Source organism: Phyllobates terribilis, unplaced genomic scaffold (genome assembly GCF_046119375.1).
Source record: "Phyllobates terribilis strain yellow unplaced genomic scaffold, ASM4611937v1 Scaffold_5__5_contigs__length_657084704, whole genome shotgun sequence".
Lineage (NCBI taxonomy): Eukaryota > Metazoa > Chordata > Amphibia > Anura > Dendrobatidae > Phyllobates > Phyllobates terribilis.
The window spans coordinates 43,762,434-43,789,491 of NW_027362765.1; the positions used below are offsets into that span (position 1 = coordinate 43,762,434).

The window sequence follows — 27,058 nt, forward strand, 5'->3', positions numbered from 1 at the left end:
CTCTGCGCTTCTCCTCTCCAAACAAACCTACTTTAACAACCTCATAATCTCACTTTCCAATAATCCTAAACGACTCTTTGACACGTTTCCTTCTCTCCTCAATCAAACAGCACAGGCCCCGATCACCGACCTCAGCGCAGACGATCTGGCCAATTATTTCAAAGAAAAAATTGACCATATCCGACAGGAAATTATCTCCCAATCCCCAAACGTTATGCATGATCTCCCCCGCCACATTGTATCTTGCTCACTTTCTGATTTCGAACCAGTCACGGAAGATGAAGTGATCAGACTCCTTGCATCTTCTCGCCCTACCACCTGCACCAGTGACCCTATTCCCTCACATCTCCTTCAGTCCCTTGCTCCAGCTGTCACCACTCACCTAACTAAAATTTTCAACCTCTCCCTCTCATCTGGTATCTTTCCCTCTTCTTTTAAACACGCCAGCATACATCCATTACTTAAAAACCCATATCTTGACCAGAACTGCACGGCCAACTACAGACCTGTTTCCAATCTTCTCTTTATCTCTAAACTCTTGGAACGCCTGGTCCATTCCCGTCTAATCCGCTATCTCTCAGAAAACTCTCTTCTTGACCCTTTACAATCTGGTTTCCGCTCTTTACATTCTTCTGAAACTGCCCTCACTAAAGTCTCTAATGATCTACTAACAGCTAAATCTAATGGTCACTATTCCCTGCTGATTCTCCTGGATCTCTCTGCAGCATTTGACACTGTGGATCACCAGCTCCTCCTCACTATGCCCTGCACTATTGGCCTCAAGGACACCGCTCTCTCCTGGTTCTCCTCCTACCTCTCTGACCGCTCCTTCTCTGTGTCTTTCACCGGCTCCTCCTCCTCTCTCCTTCCCCTTACTGTAGGGGTTCCTCAAGGATCAGTCCTAGGCCCCCTTCTTTTCTCCTTAACACCGCTCCCATTGGACAAACAATCAGCAGATTCGGTTTCCAGTACCATCTCTATGCTGATGACACCCAATTATACACCTCTGCTCCGGACATCACCCCTGCATTACTACAAAAGACCAGTGATTATCTTTCTGCTGTGTCTAACATTATGTCCTCCCTCTGTCTAAAACTGAATCTGTCAAAAACTGAACTACTCGTATTTCCTCCCTCCACTAACCTACCTGTGCCCGATATTGCCATTTCCGTTTATGGCTCAACCATTACTCCCCAGCAACAAGCCCGCTGTCTTGGGGTAATTTTTGACTCAGATATTTCCTTCACTCCTCACATCAAATCAGTCGCTCGTTCATGTCATCTGCACCTCAAAAACATCTCAAGAATCAGGACTTTTCTCACCTTTGACTCGGCAAAAACTCTTACTGTCGCTCTTATTCATTCTCGTCTGGACTACTGCAACTCTCTACTTATTGGGCTCCCTCTTACTAAACTCTCCCCTCTCCAATCCGTCCTTAACGCAGCAGCCAGGATCATATTCCTCGCCATCCGCTACACCGATGCCTCTTCCCTGTGCCAGTCATTGCATTGGTTACCCATCCAATATAGAGTTCAATTTAAACTTATCACGTTTACCCACAAAGCGCTCCATGCTTCAGTAACCCCCTAACTCCTCCCTTGTCTCAGTCTACCACCCTACACGTGCCCTCCGTTCTGCCAGTGACTTAAAACTTAAATCCTCCATAATCCGAACTTCCCACTCCTGTCTCCAAGATTTCTCGCGTGCTGCGCCAATTCTTTGGAATGCATTACCCAGGATAGTTCGATTAATTCCCAACACCCACAGTTTCAAGCGGACCCGAAAAACCCATTTCTTTAGACTGGCGTATCGCCTCCACATACTATCTGTCCATCCCAGTTGTCCGTCCCAGTTTTCCCCCATATTAAAATCTTTTTCAATTTTAGGTTCATACCAACCATACACATAATAGCCTCGGTCTGGACTGCACACATACTGGCAGGCGACCAATCCATGTATTATTTATCCTATATAGTATATCAAGGATGCATTATACAATATATGCACATTCTACCTTTTGTGTCTCCCCCATTTACTCATAGATTGTAAGCTTGCGAGCAGGGCCCTCACTCCTTTCAATATGAGATATGTTTATTCTGTATTGTTTGTATAAGTACCCTCTAAAATTTGTAAAGTGCTGCGGAATATGTTGGCGCTATAAAAATAAAAATTATTATTATTATGGTGAACATCAAAGAGCACACAGAAGAAAGAAGCCATTTTCATGTTCCAAATGTGGGAAATGTTGTATAACGAAATCTGATCTTACTAAACACCAGAGAATTCACAAAGGGGAGAAGCCATTTTCATGTTTAGAATGTGGGAAATGTTTTCCAGACAAATCAACTCTAAGCATCTCTAGGCAACTCTAGGCATCAGAGAATTCACACAGGGAAGAAGCCATTTTCATGTTCAGAATGTGGGAAATATTTCAGTTGGAAATCAAAACTTGTTATACATCTGAAAATTCACACAGGGGAGTAGCCATTTTCATGTTCAGAATGTGGGAAATGTTTTATTCACAAATCAGTTTTAGTCTCGCATGAAAAGATTCACACAGGGGAGAAACCATGTTCCTGTTCAGAATGTGGAAAATGTTTTAATAGGAAAACAACTCTTACTAGACATCTGAAAATTCACACAGGGGAAAATACATTTTTCTGATCAGAATTTGGGAAATGTTTTAAAAACACACCAAATCTAGTTACACGTCGGAGAAGTCACGCACGAGCTAAGTAATATTCATTTTGAGAATGTGGGGAAAATTTTCTTACATATTTAATTTTTTTTACTCAGAAAACAATTTAAAACACTAAATGATGATAAATAAATGTAAGTAATTACCAATAAACCATCAAAATAAAGCACCTATAAACTGATTGGGCACTTTACTAGAGACACCCATGAGAATTACGGCTAGCACTCATACGGGAAAAACTGAATGTACCCTTAGACAGGGCTCTTAGGCTTTGGAACTGGTTGTTTACTGTTATAGCCTACTTATGTTAAGGAACAATGGATTGCGTGTTAGGATACATTAAGTGCAACATCATAGGCGTTGCTTTTAGCTGCAATGTGCACTGCCTGTTCGTTAGGGTGATTTTTCACATTCTCCTCTCAACCCTTTCATTGTTAAGCTGTTAACATTCACTAGATCTCCATTTATTTGATGGTTTTACTCTGTCACATGATTTTTGGTATTCTCTCAACTTTGTTGCATGAGAAAACCCCAAAAAGTTGACAGTTTTTTGAAATAGTGGACCTGGCTAAATTAGAATCAAAGACAATAGCCCAGGAAGCTAACACAAAACGCACACTTTAGGGTACAAGTCCAGGTCCTCCCTGTGGCACTAGTCATTACTCAATGTGATGCTAGTCACTATTCACGGACCTACCATGAGGCAGAATAGTCCAGAGGTCCGGGGTCAGTACCAAGAGGGCTCGTAATAGACAAAGGGAAAAGACAAAAGCGTAGTCAGGTAACAATCCGGGTTCAGAGTATCCGTAAAGTAGCAGATCAAGACAAAGAGGTAAGTCAAATGGATGGTCAAAAGGTAATTCCAAGGTCGACATTGGAGATCAGAATATAACTCAGAACGCAGCAGACACACACACCACTTGAGCAAAGCTAAAACTGGCAAGGTCTGACAGTTGTCAGAGTGCTAAATAGCCCTGTAATTACCCAGAATAGATGACACCCGGAGAAGATTAGGGATGAGCGAACCTGTGGATGTTTGGATTCGACGAACATACAGTAAAAAGTTTGGTACGAGTCTGAGCTTGACCCTAGACCTGAACCCCATACAAGTCAATGTGGACCCGAACTTCAGTGCTTTAAAATGGCTGTAAAATGGTCATAGTCAGGACTAGGGAGCTGCAAAAGGAAGCTAAATGGGGATAATAGCAGGACAATTGCCCTGCAAACAAATGTGGATAGGAAAATTACTTAAAGGGGTTCTTTCACCATAGGAATCATAGTTAAATATAAAGTAAATTAATAACATAATAAACATTTTAACAGTGCCCTCACATAGACTGAGGCTTGCTACTTCCAGTGCAGTTAAAAATTTCACACACAGAGCATGTAGAAGAGTACCCCTACATTAGCAGCTTACAAATTTCAGCCACAGAGCATGGTCCAGAGTACCCCCACAGCCAGGGTTGCAGAGTAGACATAGCGACTTTTTGCAAAGTATTCCCACAGATATGGTTTCCAGAATACACATGACGCGCCCCCTGGGCCGCGTGGGGAACCCGGAACCGGGCCTCTGGTGGGATGCTGGGTGTGGTAGTCTCAGTGTGGCGGCGACCCGGTCCGTGGCTCAGGGTGGTGAAACCAGTGGCAGTCTTAGTGTAATAACAAATGTCCGACTACGCCACCCGTGGATTGCGGTCAGTGGGGACCGCCGCTGCGCTGCAGACCGCTGAGGCTGATGTTGTATGCGCAGCCAAGTATGGGATAACTCCCCGCGGGAGAAGTATTGCCTCAGGGCAGCTAGTGTGGATGATGGGAGTGATGATATGAGCGTCCCAGTACTAATGGTGCTGGTGAAGCGATGAAACACAGAGACGTGTGGTGCAGTTCAGGGTCTTTACTGATGGTATAAAGCAGACCCTCCCAGGAGTACTGGTTAGCAGCAGGGGCCTGGTCAGTCTGTGAGCAAGCAGGATCTCCCCTGGCCAGGCGGAGTTGTAGGCCTCCCCGTCTATCTGCACTCTTTCCTGGCTACCTTGCTGTAAGCGGTTACAAGTAGCCCACGTCCCTGAGTATACCGTGTGGTGCTCACCCGTATGGCTGGTGACTTGGGGCCTTCTGTTAGCCTCCGCTCCTGGATGGCGGCGCTGGTCCCTTCCTTGTGACTGAGCCTCCGGGCTTCTATGGCCAGAGGACCTGGAATCCCCTGCTGGCTGGTTTCTGCTGCTGGGTGTATATCAGTCCCCACAGCCTCGGACTCCGGTGTCCAGTTGTAGCGTCCTCAGCCAGGGCGAGCTCTGCTCAGCTCCAGCCCCTGGTCTTCAGCTACGGTTCCTACAGAGCTCCTGCTGTATCTTTCCCTCTCCAAGCTCTAACTCCCTAATCCTGCCCCAGACCCAGTTTATAAGGGCAGATTCCTCCCTCCCAGGTCTGGGCGGGCAGTGTTGCATGCTTAGGGCTCCTGACCAGAGAAACCTCCCACTTGCTCTCAGACATAATATTTCTATTACTGTGGCAACCAGACCCCTGGGGTGCCACATACACAGATGCGTAAAAGGAAAATACTCCCACAGATATGGGTTCCAGAATATGCAAAGCTGCTTAAATGCAAAATACTCCCACAGATATGGGTTCCATAATACATAAAGCGGCTACGCACTTTTCTATCACAGACACTGGTGCAGAGTACACATAGAGAGTGTTTTTGTAAAACTGAGCATGGCAAATAGAGTTGAACACTGTCTGGGTGCAGCTGTTATAGTTGTCTAGTCATTCAAAGTTCTGTGGGATCCATGCCCGGTTCATTTTAAGGAATGTTAGGCTACCAATGTTGGATGTGGACAGGCGGATGCATCTGTGTGTGATGACACCCCCTGCCGTGCTAAACACACATTCCGACAGTACACTTGCCACAGGACAAACCAGCACCACTAAAGCATAAAGGGCACGCTCAGGCCATGTGTTCAGTTTGGAGACCCAGAACTTAAATGGGGCAGACCCATCTGTTAGTATGTGGAGACGTGTTGACAGATAGTCTTCCACCTTGTTGTAACGCTGCCTCCTGCTAATTCGTACCATATCAGATGGTGGTGTCAGATGTTGAGGAGTGCTCATAAAGTTTTGCCACATTTTGGCCATTTCTAACCCTGCTTTCCGAGGTGCTAGCGGTGCCCCAGCTGCATTGGCGACTTCCTCCTCTGCCTTGCTGTTCTACTGAGCCCCCGCTGTCAGGTGAGAAAGCCATTAGTAGTTGTTCTACCATCGTGTGCTTGTATTCACGCATTTTGTGATCCCTTTCCAGTGACGGAAGTAATGATGGTACAATGTAGCGGGGATCCATCAGGTTGGCCACCAAGTAATCTGCAGTGGTAACAATACGGGCAAATCGTTGGTCACTCTGCAGGCACTGCAGCATGTATTGGCTCATGTGTGCCAGGCTGCCCAGAGAAAACAAGGTGTCCTAGGTGGAAGGTATATCGTTTGGGTAATTTGTACCCCCCAGCCACGCTCTAGTGATGTTTGTGAGCTGATCTGAGTGCCACCCTGCTGTGAAAACGGTTGGTCCTCCTCCTCATCATCATTCTCCCAAACTGTCAACAGAATATACAGTTGGGTACCTGACCATTGTTTGGACAATAATCCAACCTCCGAGCCCTGTGTGGACGAAAGACCTGATAACGGAATGAATTGGCTCTGCTCCTCCTCATGCTCCTCTTCCTCCTGTGCCACCACCTCATCCATGATGGCCTAAATATTTTTTTCCAGCAGGCATATATGCAGTATAGTAACACTGATGATGGCGTCATCAGCGCTGGCCATATTGGTGGAATATTCAAAGCAGCGCAACATGGTACACACGTCCAGCATGGAGGCCCAGTCATTGGTGGTGAAGTGGTGTTCTGCAGTACGACTCAGCCATGCGTGCTGCAGCGGAAACTCCACTATTGCCTGCAGCTGCTCGCACAGTCTCACCAGCGTATGCAAGGTGGAATTCCACCTTGTTGGTACGTCGCATATCAGCCGGTGAGCGGGAAGGCAGAAGTGTTGCTGCAGCGCGGACAGGTGAGCAGTAGCAGGATTAGAACACCGAAAGTGCACACACACTGCCCGTGCTTTCATCATCAGCTCCGATGTGTAGGTAGTTTTTCAGGAAGCTCTGCACCACCAAGTTGAGCACATACGCAAGGCAAGGGATGTGTGTGAAGCCGGCTAGGCCCAAAGCTGCTATGAGATTTTGCCCGTTATTGCACACCACCAGGCCGGGCAGGAGGTTCTCCCGGCAGCAACCACTCATCTGCCTGCTATTTGATCCCAGTCCACAACTCCTGAGCATTGTGGGATTTGTCCCCCAAACAGAGGAGTTTAAGAGCAGCCTACTGTCGTTGTCGCTGTGCCAGTTGGGGGTGTAGGTGTTCCTATGACCGAATGAGGAGGCGGTGGAGGAAGAAGAGCAGGAGGGAACCTGGATAGATAAACGTCCAGCAATACTTGGTGGTTGTAGGATGTGAGGTAGAACGGCTTCCGCCTCTGCCCCAGCCGCCACTCCATTTACCCAGTGGGCAGTTAGGGAGATGTAACATCCCTGGTCGTACTTACTGGTCCATGTATTGGTGGTTATGTGGACTTTGCCACTGATGGTGTTGTGCAGTGCACACTTGATTTGGTCCTCAACATGTTTGTGCAGCGCAGGGATGGCCCGTCGGGAAAAGTAGTGGCGGCTGGGAACAACATACTGCGGGAAAGCCACGGACGTCATTTTTTTAAAACTGTCCATCTCCACCAGCCGCAATGGCAGCATTTCAAAGGCCAGTAATTTTGAAATGCTGTCATTCAGTACCATGGTTCGTGGGTGGCTAGGTTGATATTTCCTCTTTCTCTCGAGTATTTGGGGGATGGAAAGCTGAACACTTCCATGGGACGTTGTGGCGATACAGTAGTGGTGGTAGTGATGCTGTCACATCCTCTAAATGCAGGGAGTCAGATGGCCCTGTTGATCGTGTGCGGGAGGAAGAGGCTGAGACTGCAGCAGAAGAGGGAATAGGCGAGGCTCAGATTTGTCATGCTTTTTAAGGTGTGTACTCCACAGCACCTCGTGCTTGGAATTCAAATGCCTCTTCATACAGGTGATGCTCAGGTTCAGAACATTTATGCCTCGCTTCAGGGTCTGATGGCACAGAGTGCAAACCACCTGTCACTTGTCAGCGGCAGATTCCCTGAAGAAATGCCATGACAGGGAGATGTTTTGAGCTGTCTTTGATGTGCTTATATCAGTGGCGTGGTGGGCCGATGAAGTGGCTGAGGGCTGCCGCTGTGCCTTTGCACCCTGCTCCCTCTTTTGCTGTGCTGTCGTGGCAGAATGGCCACCTCCTCTTCCTCCAAACTGCACACATCAGTAGGATGGCTTCCAGTCCATGTCGGATCTAGTACCTCCTCATCCCCCGCATCATCTTCCACCGACTCCTCATCCCGGCCCTCCTTGACAGTATGTATACTGTATAAAGACGCTGCAGTTGGCAACTGAGCTTCGTCATCATCTGAAATCTGCTGCGGTGGTCCACTGACCGTGTGTACTAGCCCTCCCACCTACTCATCATCCAACCTAACAAGTGGTTGTGCATCAGTGCACTCAGTCTCCTCCACTTCTGGAGCAGGGGCACGTGGATGGGCCACAGAACCCCAGCCAGCAGAGTCATCAAAAAGCAGAAGAGACTGCATGACTTGGGGCTCAGACTGCTTGGCTGGTTTGCATGGGGGTGAGGTGGAAGTCAGATGAACATGGTCCTCAGGTGCCAACTGCACACTTTTTGCACTGGACCGTGTGGAAGATAATTCAAAGGAACTGAAGCCACTCTCAGCCATCCACACTCCGGCCCGGCAGAGACGCCATCCCCCTTACCGATGCGGTCCTGCTCCGGCGTCTTCTGGCCTCCCTGCAGCTGCTGCTGGTGCACGCAGCTTCCCTGGCCCTGTGCTTAGGGCACGCGCGCTCCTGCCCTCTTAAAGGGGCCGCGCGCGCCGTCCTAAAAAGTCCCCGGCCAATGGCCGGAGGACTTCCCCTATAAAAGGCACCTCCTCCAACATGGAGGTGCCCGTGCAAGGTTGTAGCTTTATGTGTTAATCTCTGCTTCAGCCCTCAGGTCCCTTTGCCTGCCTGACTACCAGCCCAGTTTGCCAGTCTACATCTGACTATCCGTCCAGCCCGACAGTCTGCTTACAGCTCCGTCTGCCAGTCTGTCTATGGGCTTGGCCAGTCCGCTAATCTGGAGCTCTCACCTGCTACCTGTCTCCGCCAGCCAAGGACACTCTCCAGCCTGACAGCCTACCTAGAGGCTCCTGTCTGTCACTTGCCGTGACCACCTGACAGCCTACCTAGAGGCTCCCGCCTGTCACTTGCCGTGACCACCTGACAGCCTACCTAGAGGCTCCTGCCTGTCACTTGCCGTGACCACCTGACAGCCTACCTAGAGGCTCCTGCCTGTCACTTGCCGTGACCACCTGACTGCCTACCTAGAGGCTCCTGCTCGTCACTTGCCGTGCCTGCCTGCCAGCCTACCTAGAGGCTCCCGTCTGTTACCTGCCGTGCCTACCTGTCAGCCTACCTGAGGCTCCTGCTTGTTCCAGCCGTGTCTGCCAGTCCGTCTGTCCGGACCACCCGTCAGCCTGCTTGCCATGCTCATCTGCTGTACAGGTCAGTCTTTGCCATCTGACCCGTGGGAGTCACCTGCTCTCTTACAAGGTCGTCCCCAGAGTAGCACCTGTTCCCTCTGCTCGGTCCCTCCCTGGTCACGGAGTCGATTGACCTTGGTCGGTCCGAATTGATACCTAGTTACGCCCCTCTGGGTCCCTCCGTGCACCGCAGCACAGAGGTTCAACCACACGGATCCGTAACGCACTCTAACACTTTTTCAACCTCTTGTGGCCTCACCATTTGTGCAGCGGTATTCAGCCCTCTGAAAGGATGCATAACGTCCTGTCGGCTGCATGCACCAGAGGAAGGTGTTGTAATTGTGCAAGTAGCAGGTACAGAATGACTACATCTTTTTTCTACAGTTATGGACCACATCCTCTCCCTACATCAGCTACACCACCAACAGCAGCAGCAGCTACATCAGCACCACCATGTTCACAACCCCGTATTTGATGCTCTCGTCAATTTTGTAAATTTAATTTGTAAATAATACTCACAAAGAGATGCCGGAAGAGTAGATTAATTTTTTTGCAACAGTACTATAAAAAACACAGCGGTCCTGAAAAATTATGTATTTGGCCTAAAAATGGAAAGTAGATGGCTGATGCCAAATAATAATGTGCCAGACTAAGAAAAAACACACAGCCTTTCAACAAGCTTTATTAGACTGGCAAACCCGGACAAGAAACCGGCATACAATAAAATGTCCATGTTCGGTACCGGACACTAGGTGTCCGGGAATAACCTTGAATTTTACGGTTCAGGTTTACTCAGCTCTAGAAAAGATCCCACCGACCCAGCCAGATAGAATGGCTGAGCTATCAATCACAATACTAACACTTCAGCGTCAGGTTGGGCAGTAGACTTGCCCACTCATAATCCTGACAGCTCAGCCATCCCTTGATCCCATAGGGTGGCAGAGTTGTCAATCACAGCATCCCTAGGACACCATGAGTGGTGGAATCATGATACTCCCAGGTTTCTATTTATTCTCATCTTCTCTTCTTATTTAATCCACTTTTAGGCTATACTACCGCTCCAACCCTGTGGCTGCCTATTACACACCCTTCATAGGGACTGGTCATATACACATATGATGGGGCTTTACTTCAGGCTCCATATCTCACCATCCACCACTGCTTCGAACGTGAGACTACCATCATTTTATAGACAATCATCTTGGCTATTTCACACATAAATTTGAATAGCAACTATTTAGCAAATGATTAGTTATGCAGATTCTTGTCGTCACTGCATTGTTACTGTTTTGCTCCTGGTGGTGGAAAAATCTTTTTCTTCCAGTATACTACAAAATACAACCTGTTTTCACATTCCCTAATAGGAAGTGTTTTACAACAATTTTATTATTGTCCCAAGGCTTATGAGCGGAGCCTCAGCTCCACTCAAAATGCAGACCCTACTGGCCACTGCTGGGTACTGCAGCACAGCTCCTGTTGTTTAGAATAGAATCTGTGCTGCATTAGTCAGTAATGGCAGTCAGCGTTCCTAGTGCTTACGTCAGCCTGCCGCCAGAGCAATCAACAGCTGATCGGTGGAGGTGCCTGATGTCAGACCCCTACTGATCTGCTATTGATGACAGGTCATCAATACCTGTGCAAGTGACAGTAACCGCTATGCAGTCTCACTGAGATCACCATGATCTTCTGGTGTATGCTGCCACTCACTCTCCTTATAAGTCTCTCTTAGCATCAATATTTTACACATGGGCCTTTTGAATAAATCATATACAGTGGTGGCCAAAAGTATTGGTACCCCTGCAATTCTGTCAGATAATACTCAGTTTCTTCCTGAAAATGATTGCAATCACAAATTCTTTGGTATTATTACCTTCATTTAATTTGCTTGCAAGGAAAAAACACAAAAGAGAATGAAGCAAAAATAAAATCATTGATCATTTCACACAAAACTCCAAAAATGGGCCAGACAAAAGTATTGGCACCCTCAGCCTAATACTTGGCTGCACAACCTTTAGCCAAAATAACTGCGAACAACCGCTTCCGGTAACCATCAATGAGTTTCTTACAATGCTCTGCTGGAATTGTAGACCATTCTTCTTTGGCAAACTGCTCCAGGTCCCTGATATTTGAAGGGTGCCTTCTCCAAACTGCCATTTTGAGATCTCTCCACAGGTGTTCTATGGGATTCAGGTCTGGACTCATTGCTGGCCACCTTAGAAGTCTCCAGTGCTTTCTCTCAAACCATTTTATAGTGCTTTTGGAAGTGTGTTTTGGGTCATTGTCCTGCTGGAAGACCCATCTCTGAGGGAGATCCAGCTTTCTCACACTGGGCCCTACATTATGCTGCAAAATTTGTTGGTAGTCTTCAGACTTCATAATGCCATGCACACGGTCAAGCAGTCCAGTGCCAGAGGCAGCAAAGCAACCCCAAAACATCAGGGAACCTCCGCCATGTTTGACTGTAGGGACCGTGTTCTTTTCTTTGAATGCCTCTTTTTTTTCCTGTACACTCTATGTTGATGCTTTTCCCCAAAAAGCTCTACTTTTGTCTCATCTGACCAGAGAACATTCTTCCAAAACGTTTTAGGCTTTCTCAGGTAAGTTTTGGCAAACTCCAGCCTGGCTTTTTTATGTCTCGGGGTAAGAAGTGGGGTCTTCCTGGGTATCCTACCATACAGTCCCTTTTCATTCAGACGCCGACGGAAAGTACGGGTTGACACTGTTGTACCCTCGGACTGCAGGGCAGCTTGAACTTGTTTGGATGTTAGTCAAGGGTCTTTATCCATCATCCGCACAATCTTGCGTTGAAATCTCTCATCAATTTTTCTTTTCCGTCCACATCTAGGGAGGTTAGCCACAGTGCCATGGGCTTTAAACTTCTTGATGACACTGCGCACGGAAGACACAGGAACATTCAGGTCTTTGGAGATGGACTTGTAGCCTTGAGATTGCTCATGCTTCCTCACAATTTGGTTTCTCAAGTCCTCAGACAGTTCTTTGGTCTTCTTTATTTTCTCCATGCTCAATGTGGTACACACAAGGACACAGGACAGAGGTTGAGTCAACTTTAATCCATGTTAACTGGATGCAAGTGTGATTTAGTTATTGCCAACACCTGTTAGGTGCCACAGGTAAGTTACAGGTGCTGTTAATTACACGAATTAGAGAAGCATCACATGATTTCAAACAGTGCCAATACTTTTGTCCACCCCCTTTTTTAGGTTTGGTGTGGAATTATATCCAATCTGGCTTTAGGACAATTCTTTTTGTGTTTTTTCATTGAAGACAAATTAATTGAAGATAATAATACCAAAGAATTTGTGATTTCAATTATTTTCAGGAAGAAACTGAGTATTATCTGACAGAATTGCAGGGGTGCCAATACTTTTGGCCACCACTGTATGATGGGTATTCCTTTCTTATATAATCCACAGGTGCTTTTACCATATATTCCGGCTTCTTCAGCATCTTGGCCGGATTTATAGAACATATTTCCATTCCCTATGTTTTCAGGCACACTAGGGATGTCAAACTCAAACACAGAGGGCCAAAATGAAATACTTGGACAAAGTCGCGGGCCAACCAGTATACAGTATAATGGGCCCCCCAAAGTCCTCCATACAGAATAATGGGCCTCACATAGCTCTCCATACAGAATAATGGCCCCACAAATGGGTGGTGGTTCTGGTGTCACGGGCCAAATAAAACCACTCTGCGGGCCAAATTTGGCACACGGGCCAGAGTTTGACACGTATGATCTACACTGAATGAACAATGTGCTGAATGACACAGTTGGCTGCGTCATGCAGAAAATGTTAGACATGAAGGCAAGAATGGCTTCCTGCTTGCAGCTACACTCCGCGTCTCTCTATTGCCGGAAGTGGAGCAACCGGAACGCTACCTGTCGACGATAAGCAGTGCCAATGGTGGACCAAAGTACATTATCATGAGGGCAATCTGGACTCGGGCCCGTCCAGAGTCCTGGGCCCGGGGCGGAAGCCCTGACAGCCCTCATTATGATCCGCTTATGGACTCGTGCTATAACTTTTTTCTGCAATACAGTTTTCTGATTGCTGAGTACCTTGTTATACTTTCTCATATTATATTGTTTTTCTGTCTATATTAAGCCCGAGGAATCGTCTGTGAGCTGAAACCTTGCGATCACAAGGAAGAATATTCATAATGGAGGGTCTGAATCTTAAAAAAAAAACAAAGTTTTGAGGTAAAACTTGGTGATTATGGAGCCCTGGTGCTGATTTCTAAATATTCTGAAGTCTCCTGAGCGAGTGGTCCTCTCTACGGGAAAGTGCACCCTGGTACCACCTATGTGCCATTTACCATTTGTATCTGTGCCATTTATATTCTGGCTGCTGCAATCATCCACATTCACCGTTCTCCCACAAATTCTGCAGACTTCATCCATATTAACCCCTCACTCCTCTCTTCTCCTATGTACAGCTGTCATGCTCTCTTCACAATGCTATACCACACAGATCCATTCATTCCCACCATACAACACAGGAAACGCTCTCACAAATCACTCAACCACCTGCTCACTCTCTGTATCTTCCTTCTCTTAGTTGCAGGTGATATTTCTCCTAATCCAGGACCCTCCAGTAATAATAACACTAACTCTTTCCCTGTTACATTCAGAAACCCTGCTAATCTCATTAATATTCCCAGCATATCTTCCGTCTCAATCAACTGTGCCCTTTGGAATGCGCGCTCAGCTTGTAATAAACTCTCTTACATCCATGACTTTTTCCTCTCTAATTCCCTCAACCTTCTGGCTCCCACTGAAACCTGGATCCAGCAGTCGGACACCACCGCCACTGCAGCTCTCTCCTATGGTGGCCTACACTTCTCTCATGGAGGTGTTGGTCTGCTTCTTTCAACAAAATGTACTTTTCAGGTGATCCCGCCAGTACCCTCCCTTATATTCCCTTCTTTTGAGGCTCACACAGTCAGACTCTACCGGCCCTTCTCCCTGCGAGTGGCGGTTGTCTATCGCCCTGCAGGTCCCTCCCGTCAGTTTCTGGATCACTTTTCTGCCTGGCTTCCAAATTTTCTATCCTGCGAAATCCCCACGATAATCATGGGAGATTTTAACATCCCAATTGGCGATCCTATTTCCCCATCTGCTGCTCACCTTTTATCGCTAACCTCTTCCTTCGGCCTTTCACAGCTTGCTAATTCTCCTACACATGAGGACGGGAACACATTGGACCTGATCTTCTCCCGGCTTTGCTCAGTACATGACTTTACTAACTCTCCCCTTCCACTGTCTGACCATAATCTTCTTTCATTCTCTGTCAAGAACTGTGACTCTACTCTAGACCCCCCCACACTTTCCACACTTATAGAAATTTACACGCCATTAACACCCAGAAATTGATGAAAAAGTTGCAATCATCATTGGCCCCAATCTCCTCCCTCTCATGTCCCGACTCTGCATTGAAGCATTATAATGAAATAATGCTATGCGCCATGGATGAAGCCGCACCTCCTACACAAAGAACAATTCGACATAGACGGCGACAACCCTGGCATACACCTCAAACACGTCTTCTCCAGCGGAGTTCCAGGTGTGCTGAAAGGCTGTGGAGAAAATCTAATCTGCCCGAAGATTTCCTCCATTATAAATTTAAGCTGAAAACATATAACTCTGCGCTTCACCTGTCCAAACAAACCTACTTTAACAACCTCATAATCTCACTTTCCAATAATCCTAAACAACTCTTTGACACGTTTCATTCTCTCCTCAATCAAACAACAAAGGCCCCGACCACCGACCTCAGCGCTGACGATCTGGCCAATTATTTCAAAGAAAAAAATGACCATATCCGACAGGAAATTTTCTCCCAATCCCCAAACGTTATGCATGCTCTCCCCCGCCACATTGTATCTTGCTCACTTTCTGACTTCGAACCAGTCACGGAAGATGAAGTGATCAGGCTTCTCGCCCTACCACCTGCACCAGTGACCCTATTCCCTCACATCTCCTTCAGTCCCTTGCTCCAGCGGTCACCACTCACCTAACTAAAATTTTCAACCTCTCCCTCTCATCTGGTATCTTTCCTTCTTCTTTTAAACATGCCAGCATACATCCATTACTTAAAAAACCATCCCTTGACCAGAACTGCACGGCCAACTACAGACCTGTTTCCAATCTTCCCTTTATCTCTAAACTCCTGGAACGCCTGGTCCATTCCCGTCTAATCCGCTATCTTTCAGACAACTCTCTTCTTGACCCTTTACAATCTGGTTTCCGCTCTTTACATTCTACTGAAACTGCCCTCACTAAAGTCTCTAATGATCTACTAACAGCTAAATCTAATGGTCACTATTCCCTGCTGATTCTCCTGGATCTCTCTGCAGCATTCGACACTGTGGATCACCAGCTCCTCCTCACTATGCTCCGCACTATTGGCATCAAGGACACTGTTCTCTCCTGGTTCTCCTCCTATCTCTCTGACCGCTCCTTCTCTATGTCTTTCGCCGGCTCCTCCTCCTCTCTCCTTCCCCTTACTGTCGGGGTTCCTCAAGGATCAGTCCTAGGCCCCTTCTTTTCTCCTTATACACCGCTCCCATTGGACAAACAATCAGCAGATTCGGTTTCCAGTACCATCTCTATGCTGATGACACCCAATTATACACCTCTGCTCCGGACATCACCCCTGCATTACTACAAAAGACCAGTGATTGTCTTTCTGATGTGTCTAACATTATGTCCTCCCTCTGCCTAAAACTGAATCTGTCAAAAACTGAACTACTCGTATTTCCTCCCGCCACTAACCTACCTGTGCCTGATATTGCCATTTCCGTTTGTGGCTCAACCATTACTCCCCAGCAACAAGCCCGCTGTCTTGGGGTCATTTTTGACTCAGATCTTTCTTTCACTCCACACATCAAATCACTCGCTCGTTCATGTCATCTACACCTCAAAAACATCTCAACAATCAGGACTTTTCTCACCTTTGACTCGGCAAAAACTCTTACTGTAGCTCTTATTCATTCTCGTCTGGACTACTGCAACGTTCTACTTATCAGGCTCCCTCTTACTAAACTCTCCCCTCTCCAATCCATCCTGAATGCAGCAGCCAGGATCATATTCCTCGCCAACCGCTACACCGATGCCTCTTCCCTGTGCCAGTCATTGCATTGGTTACCCATCCAATATAGAGTTCAATTTAAACTTATCACGCTTACCCACAAAGCGCTCCATGCTTCAGTCCCCCCCTACATCTCCTCTCTTGTCTCAGTCTACCACCCTACACGTGCCCTCCGTTCTGCAAATGACTTAAAACTAAAATCCTCCATAATCCGAACTTCCCACTCCCATCTCCAAGATTTCTCGCGTGCTGCGCCAATTCTTTGGAATGTACTACCCAGGACAATTCGATTAATTCCCAATACCCACAGTTTCAAGCGGACCCTAAAAACCCATTTCTTTAGACTGGTGTATCGCCTCCACACACTATCTGTCCATCCCAGTTGTCCTTCCCAGTTTTCCCCCATATTAAAATCTTCAATTTCAGGTTCATACCAACCATGCACATAATAGCCTCGGTCAGGACTGCACACATACTGGCAGGCGACCAGTCCATGTATTATTTATCCTATTTAGTATATCAAGGCTGCATTATACAATATATGTTCATTCTACCTTTTGTGTCTCCCCCATTTCCTCATAAACTGTAACCTTGCGAGCAGGGCCCTCACTCCTTTCGATATGAGATATGCTTATTTTGTATTGTCTGTATAAGTCCCCCCTAAAACTTGTAAAGTGCTGCGGAATATGTTGCGCTATAAAAATAAACTATTATTATTATTATTATTATGTGCACTGCCTGGACTCAGCTCCTCCAGCACCATGACAACCAGCACAGCAGAGTCCTGCATCCACTGAGGCCCCTGATCATGTGACCCCTGACTCCTCCCCTACTGTGACCTCATCACAGGTCCTGTGCGCACAGAACAGCCATATATGTGGTGGCGGCTCTGCAGGTGGAGGTATGTGGAGATCCCCCATTACTGGGTGCAGGGGGCATTAACCCTTTGAGGACCGGAGAACATGTTAACATTTGTATTTGTCATTCTGGGGTTCATATAAGGTTGAGCCTAGAATGTATGGGCTCCTTCCAGGTCCTGAGTGCTGCCCATACATTCTAGCTGGCTCATTAGTGAATACATTAGAACGTATTGGCTCCTTGCATGTCCTGCAGTCAGAACCTGGAAGAAGCATATACATTCTGGAAGATAGCAGAATCTATGGGCTCCTGTCAGGTATATATTATTGGAGGCAGCAGAATCTATGGGCTCCTGTCAGGTATATATTATTGGAGGCAGCAGAATCTATGGGCTCCTGTCAGGTATATATTATTGGAGGCAGGATAATGTAAGGGCTCCTGTCAGGTATATATTATTGGAGGCAGCAGAATCTATGGGCTCCTGTCAGGTATATATTATTGGAGGCAGGAGAATGTATGGGCTCCTGTCAGGTATATAATATTGGAGGCAGGAGAATGTATGGGCTCCTGTCAGGTATATATTAATGGAGTCAGCAGAATGTATGGGCTCCTGTCAGGTATATATTATTGGAGGCAGCAGAATGTATGGGCTCCTGTCAGGTATATATTATTGGAGGCAGGAGAATGTATGGGCTCCTGTCAGGTATATATTATTGGAGGCAGGAGAATGTATGGGCTCCTGTCAGGTATATATCATTGGAGGCAGGAGAATGTATGGGCTCCTGTCAGGTATATATTATTAGAGGCAGGAGAATGTATGGGTTCCTGTCAGGTATATATTATTGGAGGCAGCAGAATGTATGGGCTCCTGTCAGGTATATATTATTGGAGGCAGGAGAATGTATGGGCTCCTGTCAGGTATATATTATTGGAGACATCAGAATGTATGGGCTCCTGTCAGGTATATATTATTGGAGGCAGCAGAATGTATGGGCTCCTGTCAGGCATATATTATTGGAGGCAGGAGAATGTATGGTCTCCTGTCAGGTATATATTATTGGAGACATCAGAATGTATGGGCTCCTGTCAGGTATATATTATTGGAGGCAGCAGAATCTATGGGCTCCTGTCAGGTATATATTATTGGAGGCAGGAGAATGTATGGGCTCCTGTCAGGTATATATTATTGGAGGCAGGAGAATGTATGGGCTCCTGTCAGGTATATATTATTGGAGGCACGAGAATGTATGGGCTCCTGTCAGGTATATATTATTGGAGGCAGGAGAATGTATGGGCTCCTGTCAGGTATATATTATTGGAGGCAGCAGAATGTATGGGCTCCTGTCAGGTATATATTATTGGAGGCAGCAGAATGTATGGGCTCCTGTCAGGTATATATTATTGGAGTCAGCAGAATGTATGGGCTCATGTCAGGTATATATTATTGGAGACAGCAGAATGTATGGGCTCCTATCAGGTATATATTATTGGAGGCAGCAGAATGTATGGGCTCCTGTCAGGTATATATTATTGGAGGCAGCAGAATGTATGGGCTCCTGTCAGGTATACAGTATTGGAGGCAGGAGAATGTATGGGCTCCTGTCAGGAATATATTATTGGAGGCAGCAGAATGTATGGGCTCCTGTCAGGTATATATTATTAGAGGTAGGAGAATGTATGGGCTCCTGTCAGGTATATATTATTGGAGGTAGGAGAATCTATGGGCTCCTGTCAGGTATATATCACTGGAGGCAGGAGAATGTATAGGCTCCTGTCAGGTATATATTATTGGAGGCAGGAGAATGTATGGGCCCCTGTCAGTTATATATTATTGGAGGTAGGATAATGTATGGGCTCCTGTCAGGTATATATTATTGGAGGTAGGAGAATGTATGGGCTCCTGTCAGGTATATATTATTGGAGGTAGGAGAATGTATGGGCTCCTGTCAGGTATATATTATTGGAGGCAGGAGAATGTATGGGCTCCTGTCAGGTATATATTATTGGAGGCAGCAGAATCTATGGGCTCCTGTCAGGTATATATTATTGGAGGCAGCAGAGTGTATGGGCTCCTGTCAGGTATATATTATTGGAGGCAGCAGAATGTATGGGCTCCTGTCAGGTATACATTATTGGAGGTAGGAGAATGTATGGGCTCCTGTCAGGTATATATTATTGGAGGTAGGAGAATGTATGGGCTCCTGTCAGGTATATATTATTGGAGGCAGCAGAATGTATGGGCTCCTGTCAGGTATATATTATTGGAGGCAGGAGAATGTATGGGCTCCTGTCAGGTATATATTATTGGAGGCAGCAGAATGGATGGGCTCCTGTCAGGTATATATTATTGGAGGCAGCAGAATGTATGGGCTCATGTCAGGTATATATTATTGGAGGCAGGAGAATGTATGGGCTCCTGTCAGGTATATATTATTGGAGGCAGCAGAATGTATGGGCTCCTGTCAGGTATATATTATTGGAGGCAGGAGAATGTATGGGCTCCTGTCAGATATATATTATTGGAGGCAGCAGAATGTATGGGCTCCTGTCAGGTATATATTATTGGAGGCAGCAGAATCTATGGGCTCCTGTCAGGTATATATTATTGGAGGCAGGAGAATGTATGAGCTCCTGTCAGGTATATATTATTGGAGGCAGCAAAATGTATGGGCTCCTGTCAGGTATATATTATTGGAGGCAGCAGAGTGTATGGGCTCCTGTCAGGTATATATTATTGGAGGTAGCAGAATGTATGGACTCCTGTCAGGTATATATTATTGGAGGCAGCAGAATGTATGGGCTCCTGTCAGGTATATATTATTGGAGCCAGCAGAATGTATGGGCTCCTGTCAGGTATATATTATTGGAGGCAAGAGAATGTATGGGCTCCTGTCAGGTATATATTATTGGAGGCAGCAGAATGTATGGGCTCCTGTCAGATATATATTATTGGAAGCAGCAGAATGTATGTTCTCCTGTCAGGTATATATTATTGGAGGCAGGAGAATGTATCGGCTCTTGTCAGGTATATATTATTGGAGGCAGGAGAATGTATGGGCTCCTGTCAGGTATATATTATTGGAGGCAGCAAAATGTATGGGCTCCTGTCAGGTATATATTATTGGAGGCAGCAGAGTGTATGGGCTCCTGTCAGGTATATATTATTGGAGGTAGCAGAATGTATGGACTCCTGTCAGGTATATATTATTGGAGGCAGCAGAATGTATGGGCTCCTGTCAGGTATATATTATTGGAGCCAGCAGAATGTATGGGCTCCTGTCAGGTATATATTATTGGAGGCAAGAGAATGTATGGGCTCCTGTCAGGTATATATTATTGGAGGCAGCAGAATGTATGGGCTCCTGTCAGATATATATTATTGGAAGCAGCAGAATGTATGTTCTCCTGTCAGGTATATATTATTGGAGGCAGGAGAATGTATCGGCTCTTGTCAGGTATATATTATTGGAGGCAGGAGAATGTATGGGCTCCTGTCAGGTATATATTATTGGAGGCAGCAGAATGTATGGGCTCCTGTCAGATATATATTATTGGAAGCAGCAGAATGTATGTTCTCCTGTCAGGTATATATTATTGGAGGCAGGAGAATGTATCGGCTCTTGTCAGGTATATATTATTGGAGGCAGGAGAATGTATGGGCTCCTGTCAGGTATATATTATTGGAGGCAGCAGAATTTATGGGCTCCTGTCAGGTATATATTATTGGAGGCAGGAGAATGTATGGGCTCCTGTCAGGTATATATTATTGGAGGTAGGAGAATGTATGGGCTCCTGTCAGGTATATATTATTGGAGGTAGGAGAATGTATGGGCTCCTGTCAGGTATATATTATTGGAGGCAGCAGAATGTATGGGCTCCTGTCAGGTATATATTATTGGAGGCAGGAGAATGTATGGGCTCCTGTCAGGTATATATTATTGGAGGCAGCAGAATGTATGGGCTCCTGTCAGGTATATATTATTGGAGGCAGCAGAATGTATGGGCTCATGTCAGGTATATATTATTGGAGGCAGGAGAATGTATGGGCTCCTGTCAGGTATATATTATTGGAGGCAGCAGAATGTATGGACTCCTGTCAGGTATATATTATTGGAGGCAGGGAGAATGTATGGGCTCCTGTCAGGTATATATTATTGGAGGCAGCAGAATGTATGGGCTCCTGTCAGGTATATATTATTGGAGGCAGCAGAATCTATGGGCTCCTGTCAGGTATATATTATTGGAGGCAGGAGAATGTATGAGCTCCTGTCAGGTATATATTATTGGAGGCAGCAAAATGTATGGGCTCCTGTCAGGTATATATTATTGGAGGCAGCAGAATGTATGGGCTCCTGTCAGGTATATATTATTGGAGGTAGCAGAATGTATGGACTCCTGTCAGGTATATATTATTGGAGGCAGCAGAATGTATGGGCTCCTGTCAGGTATATATTATTGCAGCCAGCAGAATGTATGGGCTCCTGTCAGGTATATATTATTGGAGGCAGGAGAATGTATGGGCTCCTGTCAGGTATATATTATTGGAGGCAGCAGAATGTATGGGCTCCTGTCAGATATATATTATTGGAAGCAGCAGAATGTATGTTCTCCTGTCAGGTATATATTATTGGAGGCAGGAGAATGTATCGGCTCTTGTCAGTTATATATTATTGGAGGCAGGAGAATGTATGGGCTCCTGTCAGGTGTATATTATCGGAGGTAGGAGAATGTATGGGCTCTTGTCAGGTATATATTATTTGAGGTAGGAGAATGTATGGGCTCCTATCAGGTATATATTATTGGAGGCAGCAGAATGTATGGGCTCCTGTCAGGTATATATTATTGGAGGCAGGAGAATGTATGGGCTCCTGTCAGGTATATATTATTGGAGGCAGCAAAATGTATGGGCTCCTGTCAGGTATATATTATTGGAGGCAGCAGAATGTATGGGCTCCTGTCAGGTATATATTATTGGAGCCAGCAGAATCTATGGGATCCTGTCAGGTATATATTATTGGAGGCAGCAGAATGTATGGGCTCCTATCAGGTATATATTATTGGAGGCAGCAGAATGTATGGGCTCCTGTCAGGTATATATTATTGGAGGCAGCAGAATATATGGGCTCCTGTCAGGTATATATTATTGGAGGCAGCAGAATCTATGGGCTCCTGTCAGGTATATATTATTGGAGGCGGCAGAATCTATGGGCTCCTGTCAGGTATATATTATTGGAGGCAGGAGAATGTATGGGCTCCTGTTAGGTATATATTATTGGAGGCAGCAAAATGTATGGGCTCCTGTCAGGTATATATTATTGGAGGCAGCAAAATGTATGGGCTCCTGTCAGGTATATATTATTGGAGGCAGCAGAATCTATGGGCTCCTGTCAGGTATATATTATTGGAGGCAGCAGAATCTATGGGCTCCTGTCAGGTATATATTATTGGAGGCAGGATAATGTAAGGGCTCCTGTCAGGTATATATTATTGGAGGCAGCAGAATCTATGGGCTCCTGTCAGGTATATATTATTGGAGGCAGGAGAATGTATGGGCTCCTGTCAGGTATATAATATTGGAGGCAGGAGAATGTATGGGCTCCTGTCAGGTATATATTAATGGAGTCAGCAGAATGTATGGGCTCCTGTCAGGTATATATTATTGGAGGCAGCAGAATGTATGGGCTCCTGTCAGGTATATATTATTGGAGGCAGGAGAATGTATGGGCTCCTGTCAGGTATATATTATTGGAGGCAGGAGAATGTATGGGCTCCTGTCAGGTATATATCATTGGAGGCAGGAGAATGTATGGGCTCCTGTCAGGTATATATTATTAGAGGCAGGAGAATGTATGGGTTCCTGTCAGGTATATATTATTGGAGGCAGCAGAATGTATGGGCTCCTGTCAGGTATATATTATTGGAGGCAGGAGAATGTATGGGCTCCTGTCAGGTATATATTATTGGAGACATCAGAATGTATGGGCTCCTGTCAGGTATATATTATTGGAGGCAGCAGAATGTATGGGCTCCTGTCAGGCATATATTATTGGAGGCAGGAGAATGTATGGTCTCCTGTCAGGTATATATTATTGGAGACATCAGAATGTATGGGCTCCTGTCAGGTATATATTATTGGAGGCAGCAGAATCTATGGGCTCCTGTCAGGTATATATTATTGGAGGCAGGAGAATGTATGGGCTCCTGTCAGGTATATATTATTGGAGGCAGGAGAATGTATGGGCTCCTGTCAGGTATATATTATTGGAGGCACGAGAATGTATGGGCTCCTGTCAGGTATATATTATTGGAGGCAGGAGAATGTATGGGCTCCTGTCAGGTATATATTATTGGAGGCAGCAGAATGTATGGGCTCCTGTCAGGTATATATTATTGGAGGCAGCAGAATGTATGGGCTCCTGTCAGGTATATATTATTGGAGTCAGCAGAATGTATGGGCTCATGTCAGGTATATATTATTGGAGACAGCAGAATGTATGGGCTCCTATCAGGTATATATTATTGGAGGCAGCAGAATGTATGGGCTCCTGTCAGGTATATATTATTGGAGGCAGCAGAATGTATGGGCTCCTGTCAGGTATACAGTATTGGAGGCAGGAGAATGTATGGGCTCCTGTCAGGAATATATTATTGGAGGCAGCAGAATGTATGGGCTCCTGTCAGGTATATATTATTAGAGGTAGGAGAATGTATGGGCTCCTGTCAGGTATATATTATTGGAGGTAGGAGAATCTATGGGCTCCTGTCAGGTATATATCACTGGAGGCAGGAGAATGTATAGGCTCCTGTCAGGTATATATTATTGGAGGCAGGAGAATGTATGGGCCCCTGTCAGTTATATATTATTGGAGGTAGGATAATGTATGGGCTCCTGTCAGGTATATATTATTGGAGGTAGGAGAATGTATGGGCTCCTGTCAGGTATATATTATTGGAGGTAGGAGAATGTATGGGCTCCTGTCAGGTATATATTATTGGAGGCAGGAGAATGTATGGGCTCCTGTCAGGTATATATTATTGGAGGCAGCAGAATCTATGGGCTAATGTCAGGTATATATTATTGGAGGCAGCAGAGTGTATGGGCTCCTGTCAGGTATATATTATTGGAGGCAGCAGAATGTATGGGCTCCTGTCAGGTATACATTATTGGAGGTAGGAGAATGTATGGGCTCCTGTCAGGTATATATTATTGGAGGTAGGAGAATGTATGGGCTCCTGTCAGGTATATATTATTGGAGGCAGCAGAATGTATGGGCTCCTGTCAGGTATATATTATTGGAGGCAGCAGAATGTATGGGCTCCTGTCAGGTATATATTATTGGAGGCAGGAGAATGTATGGGCTCCTGTCAGGTATATATTATTGGAGGCAGCAGAATGGATGGGCTCCTGTCAGGTATATATTATTGGAGGCAGCAGAATGTATGGGCTCATGTCAGGTATATATTATTGGAGGCAGGAGAATGTATGGGCTCCTGTCAGGTATATATTATTGGAGGCAGCAGAATGTATGGGCTCCTGTCAGGTATATATTATTGGAGGCAGGAGAATGTATGGGCTCCTGTCAGATATATATTATTGGAGGCAGCAGAATGTATGGGCTCCTGTCAGGTATATATTATTGGAGGCAGCAGAATCTATGGGCTCCTGTCAGGTATATATTATTGGAGGCAGGAGAATGTATGAGCTCCTGTCAGGTATATATTATTGGAGGCAGCAAAATGTATGGGCTCCTGTCAGGTATATATTATTGGAGGCAGCAGAGTGTATGGGCTCCTGTCAGGTATATATTATTGGAGGTAGCAGAATGTATGGACTCCTGTCAGGTATATATTATTGGAGGCAGCAGAATGTATGGGCTCCTGTCAGGTATATATTATTGGAGCCAGCAGAATGTATGGGCTCCTGTCAGGTATATATTATTGGAGGCAAGAGAATGTATGGGCTCCTGTCAGGTATATATTATTGGAGGCAGCAGAATGTATGGGCTCCTGTCAGATATATATTATTGGAAGCAGCAGAATGTATGTTCTCCTGTCAGGTATATATTATTGGAGGCAGGAGAATGTATCGGCTCTTGTCAGGTATATATTATTGGAGGCAGGAGAATGTATGGGCTCCTGTCAGGTATATATTATTGGAGGCAGCAGAATGTATGGGCTCCTGTCAGATATATATTATTGGAAGCAGCAGAATGTATGTTCTCCTGTCAGGTATATATTATTGGAGGCAGGAGAATGTATCGGCTCTTGTCAGGTATATATTATTGGAGGCAGGAGAATGTATGGGCTCCTGTCAGGTATATATTATTGGAGGCAGCAGAATTTATGGGCTCCTGTCAGGTATATATTATTGGAGGCAGGAGAATGTATGGGCTCCTGTCAGGTATATATTATTGGAGGTAGGAGAATGTATGGGCTCCTGTCAGGTATATATTATTGGAGGTAGGAGAATGTATGGGCTCCTGTCAGGTATATATTATTGGAGGCAGCAGAATGTATGGGCTCCTGTCAGGTATATATTATTGGAGGCAGGAGAATGTATGGGCTCCTGTCAGGTATATATTATTGGAGGCAGCAGAATGTATGGGCTCCTGTCAGGTATATATTATTGGAGGCAGCAGAATGTATGGGCTCATGTCAGGTATATATTATTGGAGGCAGGAGAATGTATGGGCTCCTGTCAGGTATATATTATTGGAGGCAGCAGAATGTATGGACTCCTGTCAGGTATATATTATTGGAGGCAGGGAGAATGTATGGGCTCCTGTCAGGTATATATTATTGGAGGCAGCAGAATGTATGGGCTCCTGTCAGGTATATATTATTGGAGGCAGCAGAATCTATGGGCTCCTGTCAGGTATATATTATTGGAGGCAGGAGAATGTATGAGCTCCTGTCAGGTATATATTATTGGAGGCAGCAAAATGTATGGGCTCCTGTCAGGTATATATTATTGGAGGCAGCAGAATGTATGGGCTCCTGTCAGGTATATATTATTGGAGGTAGCAGAATGTATGGACTCCTGTCAGGTATATATTATTGGAGGCAGCAGAATGTATGGGCTCCTGTCAGGTATATATTATTGCAGCCAGCAGAATGTATGGGCTCCTGTCAGGTATATATTATTGGAGGCAGGAGAATGTATGGGCTCCTGTCAGGTATATATTATTGGAGGCAGCAGAATGTATGGGCTCCTGTCAGATATATATTATTGGAAGCAGCAGAATGTATGTTCTCCTGTCAGGTATATATTATTGGAGGCAGGAGAATGTATCGGCTCTTGTCAGTTATATATTATTGGAGGCAGGAGAATGTATGGGCTCCTGTCAGGTGTATATTATCGGAGGTAGGAGAATGTATGGGCTCTTGTCAGGTATATATTATTTGAGGTAGGAGAATGTATGGGCTCCTATCAGGTATATATTATTGGAGGCAGCAGAATGTATGGGCTCCTGTCAGGTATATATTATTGGAGGCAGGAGAATGTATGGGCTCCTGTCAGGTATATATTATTGGAGGCAGCAAAATGTATGGGCTCCTGTCAGGTATATATTATTGGAGGCAGCAGAATGTATGGGCTCCTGTCAGGTATATATTATTGGAGCCAGCAGAATCTATGGGATCCTGTCAGGTATATATTATTGGAGGCAGCAGAATGTATGGGCTCCTATCAGGTATATATTATTGGAGGCAGCAGAATGTATGGGCT

General features: G+C 45.6%; 1 protein-coding gene across 4 annotated transcripts in view; it reads left to right on the top strand.

Annotated features, from left to right (window-relative positions):
- LOC141270660 (uncharacterized) overlaps window positions 1-27,058 on the top strand; it is a 741,199-nt gene that overhangs the window by 584,123 nt on the left and 130,018 nt on the right. The window contains exon 1 of one of the 4 annotated variants that reach the window (XM_073680750.1): window positions 17,299-17,374. The exons of 2 other annotated variants lie outside the window; for them this stretch is intronic. In XM_073680750.1, coding sequence (XP_073536851.1) covers window positions 17,349-17,374 — 26 coding nt within the window. In that variant the 5' untranslated portion in view covers window positions 17,299-17,348. Of the gene's footprint in view, window positions 1-17,298; window positions 17,375-27,058 lie in introns of those variants that run through there. One more of the 4 variants, XM_073680751.1, reaches the window with a different exon arrangement.